General features: G+C 43.5%; 1 protein-coding gene across 5 annotated transcripts; it reads right to left on the bottom strand.

Moving 5' to 3' along the window:
* Positions 1-2,104: 2,104 nt before the first annotated feature.
* Positions 2,105-13,516, bottom strand: LOC125977376 (fidgetin-like protein 2). Of its 5 annotated transcripts, XR_007484616.2 has the most exons (5): positions 12,666-12,837; positions 11,350-11,547; positions 4,291-5,484; positions 4,148-4,171; positions 2,105-3,996 (listed from the first exon to the last, which is right to left on the bottom strand). XR_007484616.2 is itself a non-coding variant. In XM_049733796.2 (4 exons), the coding sequence occupies exons 2-3, from the start codon at positions 11,372-11,374 to the stop codon at positions 4,340-4,342; spliced, it is 1,170 nt and encodes a 389-aa protein (XP_049589753.1). In that variant the 5' UTR covers positions 11,375-11,547; positions 12,666-12,837; the 3' UTR covers positions 2,105-4,171; positions 4,291-4,339. The 5 variants fall into 5 exon arrangements, 3 of the variants coding, with proteins under 3 accessions (XP_049589753.1, XP_049589752.1, XP_049589751.1); XR_007484615.2 differs by having other exon boundaries at positions 4,148-5,484; positions 12,666-12,836; XM_049733796.2 differs by having other exon boundaries at positions 2,105-4,171.
* Positions 13,517-14,581: the final 1,065 nt, after the last annotated feature.

Here is a 14,581-nt window from a genome sequence, read left to right as displayed (position 1 = left end):
ACTTTTCACGCACCTGCACTTAACGAGGGACTCACTCGGACACTCCATTAGGTACACCTCCATTTTCAAGTGTACCTAATAACAGGCCACTTTATTAGGGAAATATCATGGTCAAAGGTCATAGGTGTCAAGCTCTAGTCCTCGGGGCCGCGTTCCAACATGTTTTCCAACATGCCCTCGTTAAGCGCACCTGCGTGAAAAGTTTTAGCCACTTTCACGTTCAAAAGGAGCTAAAACTTTTCACGCACCTGCACTTAACGAGGGACTCACTCGGACACTCCATTAGGTACACCTCCATTTTCAAGTGTACCTAATAACAGGCCACTTTATTAGGGAAATATCATGGTCAAAGGTCACAGGTGTCAAGCTCTAGTCCTCGGGGCCGCGTTCCAACATGTTTTCCAAGTGACCCTCGTTAAGCGCACCTGCGTGAAAAGTTTTAGCCACTTTCACGTTCAAAAGGAGCTAAAACTTTTCACGCACCTGCACTTAACGAGGGACTCACTCGGACACTCCATTAGGTACACCTCCATTTTCAAGTGTACCTAATAACAGGCCACTTTATTAGGGAAATATCATGGTCAAAGGTCACAGGTGTCAAGCTCTAGTCCTTTTCCTTGGTCATTTTCACGTTCTGCAGGACCTAAAGCTTTTCACGCAGGTGCACTTAACGAGGTAATCACACAGACTCTCTAAACTATGGAACCCTCGCTTACGTTACATGGAGTATATGTGGTTTCATGGAGCAGCTCACAAGCAAATTGTTATAATTGTCATATGGGACAGCACACGAGGAACTGTGTTGCAAGTTTTTCCATGGTAAAATAATTTAGGCCTCACTGGGATTTGAACCCGGGTCACTGGGGTGAGAGTCCAGGGTACTAACCACTACACTGTGGAACCCATGCTTGCATTACATTGAATATATATGCTTTTATGGAGCAGCACACAAGCAAATAATTATAATGGTTAAATGGGGCAGCACACGAGTAACTGTGTCGCAAATTTTGTATGATAAAATATTTTGGGTCTCGACGGGGTTTGATCTCGGTTCGCTGGGTTTAGAGTCCAGTGCACTAACCACTACACTATAGAACCCTTCCTCATGTGCATGGAACATGTATGGTTTTATGGAGCAGCTCACAAGTGAATAGTAAAAGATCAGTGGTCCCCAACCTTTTTTGCGCCACGTGTCAGAAATATTTTCGAGGACCGGCCTTTATATGAGTAAACTTAAAATTTACATAAAATACATAATGTAAAAAATCAAAGCATCCCCTGATATTAAGCTCCCAAGAGGGCAAGGAAAAACTCCAAAATACCCTACTAAAAGAAAGAAATAGACGTATCATTTTATTTAATCGTTTTTATATATTTATTATAAATGTATTATTTATTCATATATAGGCCGGTCCGCGAAAATATTTCTGACACGGAGCGATCGTCATTTATCTTCTAGGCTTTTTGCGCCCTCTAGTGGCTGTTTTAAACAAATACACTCACTTAAAAGACTAATCTTTGATTAACACTGTCAGAGAGCTATTAAAATGTTAATAATCGTAACATGTTTACAGAGATGAACGTCCTCTCGTGAGGTTGAATGGGGGGGATTTTTTTTAATTTTTTAAAATTTTTTATTAAACCGCTAAATACGATACACTCGCGTAAAATCAAGTCTCATCTTTGCATAGGGATACAATATTTAAGACAATTTGATTCTCTCCTTATCAAAAATAAATCGTAGCTGCTTGATCACCAATTACAAGTCGATAGTAGCCTGAGGGTGTCGCTGTGATACTAGCAATCTATCTTCTAGCTATCTTTCTATCTGCTAGCGTCTGCTGAATAAATGATGATTTAAGGACAGACCAGTGACCAAATTAATATTTTTTTATTTAAAAGAAAATGTGGGCAGTGATATTACACACCCCTCTTTTAAAGCAATTTAGTATTTATTTAATTATTATTTGTGAGGTTCATCCTTTAAATCTTAACATTAGATGAAAGGAATAAAAACAAATTACAGATTAGTTAAAGCTCTGTGATGACACGTTATGATAGTTTGTAATAGAAGCTCAAGAACAGAAAACACCAGTGCCACGTGTAGTTGTCAACATTGTACATTTTAGTGACAGACAACACTCAAACGTCAAACATTTTTGGTTTGATAGACAGAAAAGTCCAAATTTTGCTTTTTGGGGGTGCGGTTACAATATCATTTTTATGACATGACAGTTTTACTGAGGTAGACTATAACAAGTCAAACAAGTGAAACATTGCTCCTAATATGGCAAATGAAAGGACATGAGATAAATATTTCCATGTACAATGTCTTCAAGATGAGGTAGAAATGGTTACTGAGAATGCACCAGATACAACATTGAAAATTAAAAAAAAAAGAAGAGAAAAAGTAAAAGATAATACTAAAATCCATTTTGGGTTGAATAAAATGAGAACAACAGCTTGTGTAGCATACTGCTTGTGTGACACAGAAGAGCATTCAATTCTTATAGCTAAGCGCTTAAATACTTTTTAAAACACTGGGGTTTAGTTTGTCACCTTTCTAATCTCTTATTTTAATTTGAAGATGCGTGACGAGGTCACACTTGGATTGGCATGTATTTGCTTAATGCAGCAAAAACTGCTTTGGTATATAATTTTTTCCACACTGAATCTAATCCACATTTTATGCTCTCTTGAACTCAAATCCGACAATCAATGAGGGTCGTGCTCCGAAATTAGATTTTGCTGATTAACAAAATGGCACTAAGCAATGTTGTCACAATAAACCTCTTCCATTGTGGTGCCAATTCAACAATCCGATGCTACAGAGAACAGGAATTCGACATTAAGACATTTTGAAAAACATATTGATAACATATAGTGAAGCGTGTTTGATATTCATGCGCGGTTTGTCCATCAAACCATTCGGGTTGTTGCAAACTACATAAACTAACACATAACATTGTTCATCTCTCCGCCAAAATCTATAAGGAAATCTATACATGAAGAAAATATGTTTCATATATCTAAAAATGTCATTGATGTACATTTATGGCATGTTTTGTCATTTCTAAAAAAAAAACAAAAAAAAAATATAGATCTGAATTACATTCAACATTTCAGGCCCTGGTACAAATACGGCCACTTTTATTCCCAGAGCAACAAAGCAATGTGTGTGTGTTTGTGTGTGTGCGTGCATGCGTGTGTGCGTGTCTGCGCATTTTCACTGTTATTGTCAATAGCCTTGTAAATTCCCTGAAGATTTCAGAGTATGCTTTGCTTTTCAACAGCTCCAGTTTAGCTGCAAATGGCTCCCAACAAGCACTCCAAAGGTAATAACATACATTCTAATTCATCATCATCATCATTCTGAGGTAACAATATTCTTCCTGAGTATTCAATAACATGACGATAAATCTTCCTTTCAAGAGGCAAAAAAATAAAGACAATGAACATGAGCAAAGTAAATCCAAGCAGGCCCATTTTGCGCGTGTACATGCGCTCAATTGCATTAAGTTCAGCAGTATGTTGCATGATTGTTGCTCGTAGTTAAGACAAAGTAGAAGCTGGATTCTTGTCGAAGTTTTACAGTTTTAGCATCTGCGTGGAAACAACGTGCCCCATTGTTGCGTACATCAAGTATACTGCCAAAAATATTTTCAATTGTACAGGAATGAGGCCCTGTACTAAAACGACGTAAAGGCCAGCTTTATAGAAGCAGCATGATTTGTATAAACAGGACAACAGTAGCATTGAACAGGTGGAAAACAAGAGGCAGGAAGCAAAAGAGGGCATACAGTATCCGAACATTCAATTTCCCATCGCCTCCGAATCAGCTCCTGAATGATTGTGCTGAAGTCGTACGGCAATTTCCCCCTTCTGAATTATTGCTCTGCCTACTTTTTGGTCAGAAATGATCTTTGTGGGGCTGCTTGAGGACATTGCAGTCACGGGCCCGGTAACACTCGTGGCCATATACAATTACGCCACTTTCTGGAGAGAAAAAACAAAAACAAAGCAACATTTCCACGGTGCTGCCGCCACAGTAGCAGAAAGGAATAAATAGATATCCTGAGAGAAGCATACATTTTGACTTTCTTTATCTATGGAGAAAATGCTCCAATAATACTCCAACAATACTCACGTGATAAAATGCCCCTGTGTGTATCTTTGGAAAAACATGGATAATGAAAAAGATGAGGTATTAGTATAATTGTGCCCTCTTGTGGTTGCAAGTGATATTCAAACATGTTTGTGGATACTTGCAAATGTTTTGGGAGTTCAAACCTCTGGTTCCAAGCGCAAGAGAATTTTTTCCGAAAGCCAAGCGGGTCAGTCAGTGGCCGGCGGAGGGATCCTCAGCTCTTGCATGCGCTGCCGGTATCTTCATAGGCATCCTTTGGTGAGGAAAGCTGTGCTCCCCGGATGCATTCTCCACCGCCAGGCCGGACGGGGGGCTGTAATCGCCTGTCCCGCGATAAGGGGGTGACATAAGGGGCTTCCCGGGTTTGTAGGGCTGCGGATCCGAACCGGAGCCACTTATGTCGTAGCCGTTGCCGTGGCCGTTTCCTTTGCTGAGGCCGTTGCCGTATTTTCTGTAGCGCGATCCCTCCACCTCGGCTCCCTCTTGTCCGTCTTCTCCCATCTCAAAGGCCTTGCGTTTCAGCGGCGCGCCGGGCTCGCCGCCCCCTCCGAGGCTGTGCGACGGGTAGCTGTAACTGCCACCCACCATGGTGGGCCTGGGGGCCAAAGGGGTAGGGGCACTAATCCCCGGGGGTAGGTAGGAGGCACTGGGGTGGCTGTAACTGGAAGAGAGGCTGTTATGGGCGTAGCAGCCCGGCGGGTAGTTGTAGACTGGAGTGCTGGTGCTGTAGCTGGGCACCAGAGTGGGTGCGGCCTGCAAAGAGTGAAGAGGGGCAGGGGGAAGTGCTGTGCCTGGCTGCGGGCAGTATCCTGAAGACAAGTAGGTGCTGTTGTAGGCAGGAGGGAAGTCCTGGGACGACGGGGCACCGCAGGAGCCGGCGGCACCGTAGCTCGGGTCCGAGGCTAAGTTCCCGCTCACGACGGTCACGCTTCCTGTGGTGGGGACGCCCGCGGAGCCGGAGCCCACTTTGGCACCAGTTAGCGCTTCAATTCCGGGGTAGCACTCGATGCCCTGGCTGAGAGCCCAGGGTTCCGATTCAGTTTTCAAAAAAGCGCCGGGCTCTGGGTAGGCCACCGAAGCGGGACGCTCGTAGGGCAGCTCCAGTCCAGAATACTTCTCGGCATAGCGCTTGAGAAGCGAAGAAGCGGTAAGGGCTGATATGTCATCGCTGGCCCACGGGTAACCAGTGTGAGCGTAATTGCGGCGAGCGGCGGAGGCGTAGGGCTCATGTTTGTGGACAGTTGGGGGCGAAGTGGTGGAGGTGACGTCAAGGTGCTGCTCAGGCCACTGAGATATAGGGGCGGTGTGCTCCGGAGACCAGTGCATCTTCAATAGACCTGTGCAGAACACAACAGTTACGTTCCTTTACATTTGACTTGCCTGACTTTGGTACCGGCAAGTCATATTCAGTGAATTGCTGGCATTGCTGGCAAAGTTATCACATGACTTGACTTGAGTCCGACTCAAATAGGCAATTGTAGGAGTTGGGACTTGCTTGTCTAAAACTAAAACCAGAAGATGAACATTTCCCAACCTTGCCGTAATTGCCTGGTATTGTATGTAAATTGCGTAAAATTGCAAAACATGAACATGGTCCACATCAAGCAGTAACGCGAATTCGATGCACCCCAAAAAATGTCAGTAAATGTATTCTAGCAGGACCCCATTGTCCAGATTAAAATGGGAATATTTTGCTTTCAAGGAGATTAGGAAGCAAAGAGTCACCCTGGTTAGCTGAGCATCATGTCAACGCTTAGCCTGCGCTCTTCCACACCATCTCATTGAGGCAGGGGGGACAACTGTCCTAATCTTTATGAGAAGCTGCCAACATAGCCCCCAGCCCGGTATCCACGGCGATAAGCCTCCACTGGCCACAGCTCTGTCCTCTGCCTTTGCCTCACTCACATTGGGGCCATTGTTGTCACTCAGCGACTCTCCTAGTCAACAAAACCACCCCCACCGAGCGTATGATCTAATTCAGCCCAAACCTCAGGGGTATGCTGGACGAAGAGGGGGCGGGGGGCGTGGGCAGAGTCATTTGTAGCGGGGAACCACAGTACTTTGTTATGCCGCATGCTGACAGTAGCACTTGATTTAGCGGTCCAAAAAGTGTTCCTACGTGATTATACGCACTTCCACAAGCGGACTGCTTTCTTCAGTCTCCATGACTAGCATTAGGCGGACATTCCAGGCATTGTGGAGCGTTTTAATCTGTACTGACCCCAGGCTTGGGCCAAGAGGAAGAAGAAGAAGCAGCTGACTTGTAAAAGCTTCCTCTGCAGAAGAGCATGTTCGAAATGGTCATTTCATCAACAGTTGTGATGATGATGTGGCAATTATTATTTTAAAACTGTAAAAGTCTAATCAGGGTTGGTGAAACATCTGAAAGACAAAAAGTAGACATGCTACACACTCAAGCACTAACTTGCTCATTCTACTTTGACACGGTCGACATGTAGATTAGTGCCGCGAATGTCACATGTCCACCAGGACCACCAGATGGGCCTCTAAACGGCCCACACGTTGTTTCCTAAATTAAATGATCCTTCAGCCCAATAATCCTGCTCATCCAATCTAGGGATGGAAGTGCTCTTGGCCATCAGAAGCCCCACCCAGGATGGGAGAAATCTCTGCACTCTAGGGAATGCCCGATCATGGCGCTGATCCAATCACGGGCAGTATAATCTCAAAAACGCACACAAACAAACAAAAGCCGAAATAACTTTTACCGTTTGTTACGTCACAAAGTCATGCATTTAATCATGGTCAGCATTTTCCTCACAATTTTATTACCATAAATTGATTGGGTCAACATGAGCACGACTTTGCTGGGATAGTCCTCAGCAAAGCCTTTTGGGCCTCGTTGTTTTGTTCCCCGTGTCTTGTGCATACATTTGTAGAAAAAAAAAACGGAGAAAAATTAGTGTGTTTTACGTATCATCCGTCGTATGAAATAAAAATCTCCTCAAGCAAAAAAAATCTGATATTGCTTTGAGTAATTAACATTCCATATCCCACTTTGCAGCCACTGCGTGTACAAAAATTTAGCAAAGCACTTCATCCATAATTTCAATTAGTGTAGGATCAACGCTGTCAATGACATGTACTTTAAATCTACTCTCATCCGGTCTTCGGCAGATGGCCCATAATCGATTCAAAAACATATCTGAGCACAGTAATCTCGTACGACCTGGAATCTTCATCAAAATTCAACAGAATGGAATGTAAAAACTGGGAGTGGATCACAGATCTCAGACATTTAGAGATGTGTGTGCACATTGGGAAAGCAGACGAATGAAGGATTAGCGTACACGGGTTTTATTGCCGTAGTGTCGCAATCTGACACTCGGCCAGACAAACTGAAGACATCGCCAGCACCTCTTGGAAAGCTCAATCAAGTAATTGTGAGATATGTCCGTCTAGATAATCATGCAGCAAGACAAGGCAACATATGCTGATTGATTGGAGTGATCAGCGTTAAGAGTGTTAAATGACCTTTGGACACTGATTAAGATCCAATAAGGAGATGGACCAATCCATTCTATTTATTTAAACAACTTGTTTATTTACTATACAGTTGACCATGTGAGGGATTGGGACCGACCAACGAATGGTAAAAATCATTTACGCCCATTGAAATGCATTGAGGAAAAAGGCATAATTAAATCATACACTGAAAATGAGGGATCCTAAAATGTGTGGAAAATTAAGACAAATATTGGAAAAAGTTTTTTTTTTTTAATCACACACCATTGCCTGTAATTCCTACAGCGGTGCTTTCACAAATGTGCATTTCAGTGACCCATTAAAAAAATTTCGATGTGTGCTGGAGCATCAGACATCTGTGTCAGAGGGTGTGTATGGGTGTTGGGTTGGGGGGGTAGCCCAGGAATTAGGAGGGATGAGCGAGGCAGCCCCGGCCCTAATCTAGCAACTGGTGTTGGTTTGGAACTTATCGAGAGCCCTCCATTCTTGGCCACGCTTGGCTTAGCAGCATACAAAGATGAGAACTAAGCCGGCTTGGTACTGTGACAGCTTTCCTTAATCAGTGTGATCATCATACAGTCAGTCGTGCTGCCAGTTTGATGTACATCACACGTCTAGGAGCGCACGGATGACGCCCACACGGGAAATAGCCGCTCATGGTTCAGCAAACTTGACCTAAATGGTGCTTGAGGTTCTGTGGTCATTAACACTTATTGGATCTAGGGCCTCCAAGCGGGAGCTTATGATTGTGTAATTTGATCATTTTCTGTGGTTCGGTCTTGTAATGGCTTCATCTAGCGTTTTTGTTTTCATTCTTACCGTATTTAGGTGACTTGGTAAACACAAATGTGTGTGACGTAAGTAGTAGAAGAAGGAAGGAGGAGAAGGAAGAAGATCTATGGGTCCTAAAATAGCTGTGGTGAGATGACAGAACAGCGGTTAAAATAACCATGACGGAACGACTGACTGACAGTTACAGTTTAGTTTCGGCTTTAAATTATGATGGATTGACGATGACGCAAGGGTAGCCTGGCCCAGACGCTGACGAATGACAAACTGGCTCAGCTCTGTTCAGACTTGTGATGATAAATATTTGTGTACATGGTCAGTATAGCATTGCTGAATTAAACAATTTGATTGTTAATAATGAACTCTTGCAGTGTTACAGGTGAGCTGGATCCAATGCTAGCATGCTATTTCCAAAATAAATACCTGAAAATGTAATTTTACAGATGGTTTTTCAATAAGTTTGTCTTCTCTGTCAACCTTTATGTAATTATGAAGGCCAGACTTCTCCCTTAGAGCATTACAGAAGATGACAGAGCATGTCGAGGCAGGAGAAGCACAAAGAGTTGCCGTGAACGATTGCATGTGTGCTGTTGGAAGGCTGACCTCAGCGGGAATGATAGCGCTTGGTACAATTCATTCATGATTAAAAGCCAATTAAATCGTTCAACTCGTGTGATTGATTCAATTAAATAGATTGACTGAGAGTGACGCAAGCACAATCTGGTAATTACGCCCATCAAAATGACAATTTGCTTTAAGTAGAACGTAACTTATGCAACTTGTGGATGTTTGCAGGAGCAAACTGGACCCGCAGTCCACTGCATGGTCAGTTTGAGTAATTAGGGGCTAATTAGATGAAAGTAGATGTGGGGGAAGGGTCCGAGAGGGAATGGGATTTGGGGGGTTGTGAAGCTTCAGAGGTGGCTGTGGAAAGGCGGGAGGGGAGGGGGGGGGAACACCCGGTGAGAGTTGTTGTTGCTTGTGCTCCACTCCCAATAAACAAAGTCTTCCACTTCTGACGGGACGGACATTTGCACAGCACTGCTCGAGTGAAGCGTGCCTTTTGGCGCAGCGTAGCTCTCGGCTCGGCCGGCAAATAGCCAGAAAGAGACTCCTGGTCATCTTTCAGATGAGTCAGGCTGCTGGAATGCCAGGAATCTAACCTGCGATCTATTTACACAGCACATATCCTCTGTCCGTCCGTGCGCTGCACACGTACTGTCCACTTCTACAGAGGAAGAACTGTACGTGTACACGGTGCTGAGAAATGAGCCCCATTTTGCACATTACTGGGTCATTTGAGTTAAAACCTTCACGCTGCTGCTGTGAGGAGCCTGATAGAAGATATTAATGCAACAATATCTTTTGCTTGTAGAGGGAAGGGGGGGTTGCATTGTTATGTAAGCAGTGGGCAGAGCCCAACATAAGTGAAGGAGCTGCTTTAGAAGAGAAAAAAAAAACACTTCATCTATTTTTCTCTTTTGCTGCAACCCTGCACAGGCCACAATTGACTGTATTGTCATAATGAGATTTTCAATATTTCAACATTTGCACTAAAACAAGCCCAAATGAATCTTACAGCAAACAATACTTTGGTTTTCTACTTGAGCTTCATTTCCCTCCTTTCTGAAAGCAGCCTCCTTGTCTTCGCACTATTGTAAAAGACGACTGTGTCCGAGCCTGTGTGGTCAGTTTTCCCTTCCCCCATCTCTTCAGTTCTCTCTCACACAAACACACACCCTCACATGTGGCAGAGGGCGGCCTGGCCCCCTTTTGCTTATTGTGTCCACTCATATATCAGGCTGCAGCTGACCAGTCCCTCCTCACGTCCTTTCCATCTGCCCTTCACTGTGCTCTTTTTTTTTTTTTTGCTCCTTTCTCCGCCACATCTTTGCCGTAACATCTAATGAGGACCTAAGATGTGCTACAATTTGCTTAACAAGGCTGCTTTAATTGTAATGGAAGCCTAATGTGTGTGTGGAGGCGGAGGGCATGTTAATGTGCGCTTCAATGCAAGACTAATGAGAGGCTGTTGACACCAGTTTACTAACAATCCAGCTACATTCACACAATCACTTTAACTCTGCTAACTGGCCACTAAAAAAAGGGTGACTGTAACATCATCTATTGATGTCACATTGTGACAGAAAAAAAAAAAATCTAATTATTGACTGCACGGTGCTGCAAACAAGAAGCACAATTACAACAGTGGTGGTTTAAAAAAAAATGGAAATAATGTAGCAAGAAGACGTTAGTCTTTTTGGGAGGGCGGAATGTGACAGATGCACGCTAGCACTACTTGTGTCTAACCTAAAAAAAGGGCCCTCCTCCCTGAAGCAGCCTTCCGCCATCTTACATTTCTCACCTCTCCTTGGCTTGACTTGATAAAAATGTTGAAATAAATTCCTGTTGCATTATTCCAATCAGGTTAGCGGCGTAATCCTCTTAAAGCTAACGCTAATCAATAGTCCAGTCAATCAATATAAGCATATTCATCAGTCTGGATAGCAACCTCTTGTGATTAACCCAAGGGAGTATTGCACCGTGCTGTTTAAATTGGATATTTGTATTTTCTGCTTTTGTCAGTTTCGTAAAGAACTAGGATTTGTATTTAAAAAAAATACCCTTGTGAGGACAGACATCTTATTGTCTCCAAACTTGCACCACATTCACAGGGAGGGGTTGAAAAAAGAGGAGAAGCTGCACACTTTCTGTGAAATTCCTCAAAGCAAAGTCTGGAGACTGAGCTGTAAAAGCCATTAGCATGTCTGTCCAGTCTACAAAACTTCCCAGATGACCCCCTTGTTGTCCTCTGCTGCCACAGGATGAGATAACGGTCAAAAAAACAGATGATGTGCAAAATATATGCTTTTTTTTTTTCTTGTTCTGCCCTTGTGGACACAAATCTTAATAGCATGCAAACTTACTGTAAGGGGCGACAGGACTGAGCATTCTGCAGTCCTGGCCCCAGGTAAGGAGGACAGGACCGGGTCCACTTGGTGCTAGTGAGAGCACCGCTGCATGCCGCAGGACCCCCGGTCGGTTGGGCAGATGCGAGCTGGGCTAGTGAGCGGACCTCTGCACCTTTCCATGGTTCATCTCACACTTGGGGGCAGCCGGGACACCTGAGGAACGTGCATAGGTCAGACATGTCATACGCACGGAACGATTAATTTGGTCACGGTGGGGATCTTCTAAAATGTGTCCTGTACAATTAAGATGGAGTGAGCGCCGATGGAAAGGACATTGTCCGTAAAATCCTCAATATTAGGGTGACTAGACTAATATTTGCAACAATTGCTGTTGGCATAGTAAGAGATGTCCACACAAATTTTGAAAAAGATTGATCACAGTTTTCTGAGGGTTAAGGTTTAGGGTTAGGATTAGGCTAAGCCTGAGTCTTGAGAGGTTAATGTTTAGGGTTGGTGTTGGGTGTTAGGGTTAAGGTTTAGAGTTGGTGTTGGGGGTTCAGGGCTAGGGTTTAGGGTAGGGTTAAGGTTTAGGGTTGGGGTTTAGGGTAGGGTGAGGTTTAGGCTTGAGGGTAGGGTTAGGGTTAAAGTTTAGGGTTGATGTTGGGGTTTCGGATTAGGGTTAAGGTTTAATGTTTGGATTTAGGGTTAAAAAACAGACAAACCCCAAATATTGGTGCAATCTTTTTCATATTTTCAGACGTTGAAGTGGACATGACTATATTGATGGACCCCAGTTTTTGGACATTAAGTGATTTACATTGTTTCTGACTGACCCCACAGGGAAGAAGAGGATGGAGATACGTATGCTGGCTGCCTTCTAAAACTATTCAAAAGTGTCTAACGTTGTCTTTTGTAAACTGCTGGTAGAAAGAAACACACTTGCTTGCCTTCTCAGGGCTTTCAGTTTCTGTCAATTCTGTCCTGCTGAATGCTCTAACAGACGAAAGACTTGAACACTCTGACCACAGAGCCACACGCTTACCCAGCAGGTGAGTTTTTAATCCTTTAAAAGAACCGCAAAGCACACAACAAGATCACAACACGTACATCCCTTTTTCCAAGCAATTATAGAAATGACATTTTGAAGAACGTATTAACCATAACGAGGTGTTACAGTTTGGACTCTTTTCCCTCCCCTGGTTTGACCTACACACTACTGGAGGAATAATTGTGGAATCCTCCAACACATGGGACGGATCATATCACATGAGCAGAACATTCCCAAACTGACAAGAGCTTTAACGTCTCAAAGTTAGCAAATGATTACTCACCTGATCATGCCTGCCAAATATTTGAAAACTAATCCACCATTCCACAAAACGAGCCGGTGAGCCAGAGAGTGTGTGAAGTGTGTGTGCGTATGACTGTGTGTGTGTGTGCACTCCCTTCTGGGACCATATCTTTCTCTCCTCCACTCCCTCGATCGCCCTTCAGCCTCCCTCCCTCTCTCCCTCCCTCTCTAGCCTAGTGACAACACATACATCCCCTCCCCCAACTGCACAACCCCTCCCCCTCTTTTGTTCAAACTATTTCAGCAGGAAGAGAGAGAGAGAGAGAGAGAGAGAGAGAGAGAGAGAGAGAGAGAGAGAGAGAGAGAGATGACACCAATCATGCCATGTCAGAGAAGAACCAAATTCCCCCTGCTGTGCATAAATATGTGCATGCATGCATGCATGCATACGAGTGTGTGTGTGTATCTTTTGGAACACTTTGATGGATGAACATGAATAGGGACACACACGACTGAAAAATAGTAAATTTTCTCCTCTGCTGACCATATGAGAAGTTCAGTTATTGTCAATGACTTTTATTGATCGCTTGCATTGATCTTTGCATTGTTGGGTGGGCGGGCCCGCAGCAAGCATGTCAATATTACCTAATTCCTGATGTACCCCATCCCCCCCTACACACATGCATGGACGGACGGGCGGGCAAGAGCTAATGACCCCAGCTTTGGCCTCAAACATTTGACTTGAATGTGGGTTAATTTCCTCACCTGTAACTCACCAGCCATTTCCTCTTCATACATGTAAACACACTGGTTTGCATTTGTTCTCGTCTTCCTCACATTCTGCCGTCTTTGATTTTGCTTAGCGACTCAAACGTGGAAAGGCAGCTGTGCTTCTGCATTTAGAGTTATGGTGGAGGCGGGACAAGCCGCTCAACTCCTCATGTTACTGCGCTGTAAACAGTCAGGGCTCAGTAGTACACACTCCACACACAACACTGGGACCTCAGTCAATACACACATGCAAATGCACGCACACAAATGCACACCCACGCTAGTGTTGTAATGGTTTTGGATTTTGTTTTGACTTTTGATTTTTAAGTTCTGTAGTTTTTGGAGCAGGGTTCATTGTAGTTGTGTTGGTTAGGGTTACGTGAAGTAATAGTTTTTTCTTTTTAAATATTGATAAAATAAAAAAGGTCGCTAAGTACTGTGTTAGTCAACTACGATTCTCAAACAACAGACATTTCTTCTTGTACTTGCAGATTTTTTTTTGCTACAATGCTACTATTGTTAGATTTAGTTAAATTGATATATTTAATTGAATTGATAATTTTTTTTTCAGTTTTTGTTCATCAGTTTTCATTAACTATGATGACATTCACACACACACACACACACACACGCACGCACACAGTTGAGATGTGTTTATGAAGATGATTGATGATTCAGTTGGATAAATCACAATTGTGGGGGCGCTGTTTCATTACTATTTGTGCGGGGGATGTATTTATACTCTTCTTTTGTGTTTGGTGCTAAATTAAATCTTACACCACAATGTGCAAATTACAAGGTACAGTCTTCCCAACATTCTTATTGGTGGCTTGTTCAATGTGTCATGTCATGCTTTTGTCTAAAACCACTTTGACTTGAATTGACTCCATTGAAAGGTTTGGAAGTATTGGGTTACCGTAAGACCTTTCATCAGGTGCCTCGGATGACTAATACCTCATGCTGTGCTCAGCTTTTTCACGTTTACGTGCTTTGCTGACAGACAGTGAAAACAAGGAGGAAAAAAAAGCACTACAATGTTGTTTTCCAGGGAAGGAAACAATGCAGTCCCACAATGTGCTGCAGGGGGCTGTTCTTTTCATCACAGATAAGGCAGCGTTGAGCTGAAGCTTCCAGATGTGCTCTCGTTACCCAAGAAACACCTCCGTGTGTTGCCATGTGGCTCTA

The sequence above is a fragment of the Syngnathus scovelli genome, chromosome 11 (assembly GCF_024217435.2).
Source record: "Syngnathus scovelli strain Florida chromosome 11, RoL_Ssco_1.2, whole genome shotgun sequence".
Lineage (NCBI taxonomy): Eukaryota > Metazoa > Chordata > Actinopteri > Syngnathiformes > Syngnathidae > Syngnathus > Syngnathus scovelli.
The sequence above is the reverse complement of the archived record's forward strand: the minus strand, read 5'-3'. Positions and strand labels throughout refer to the sequence as shown.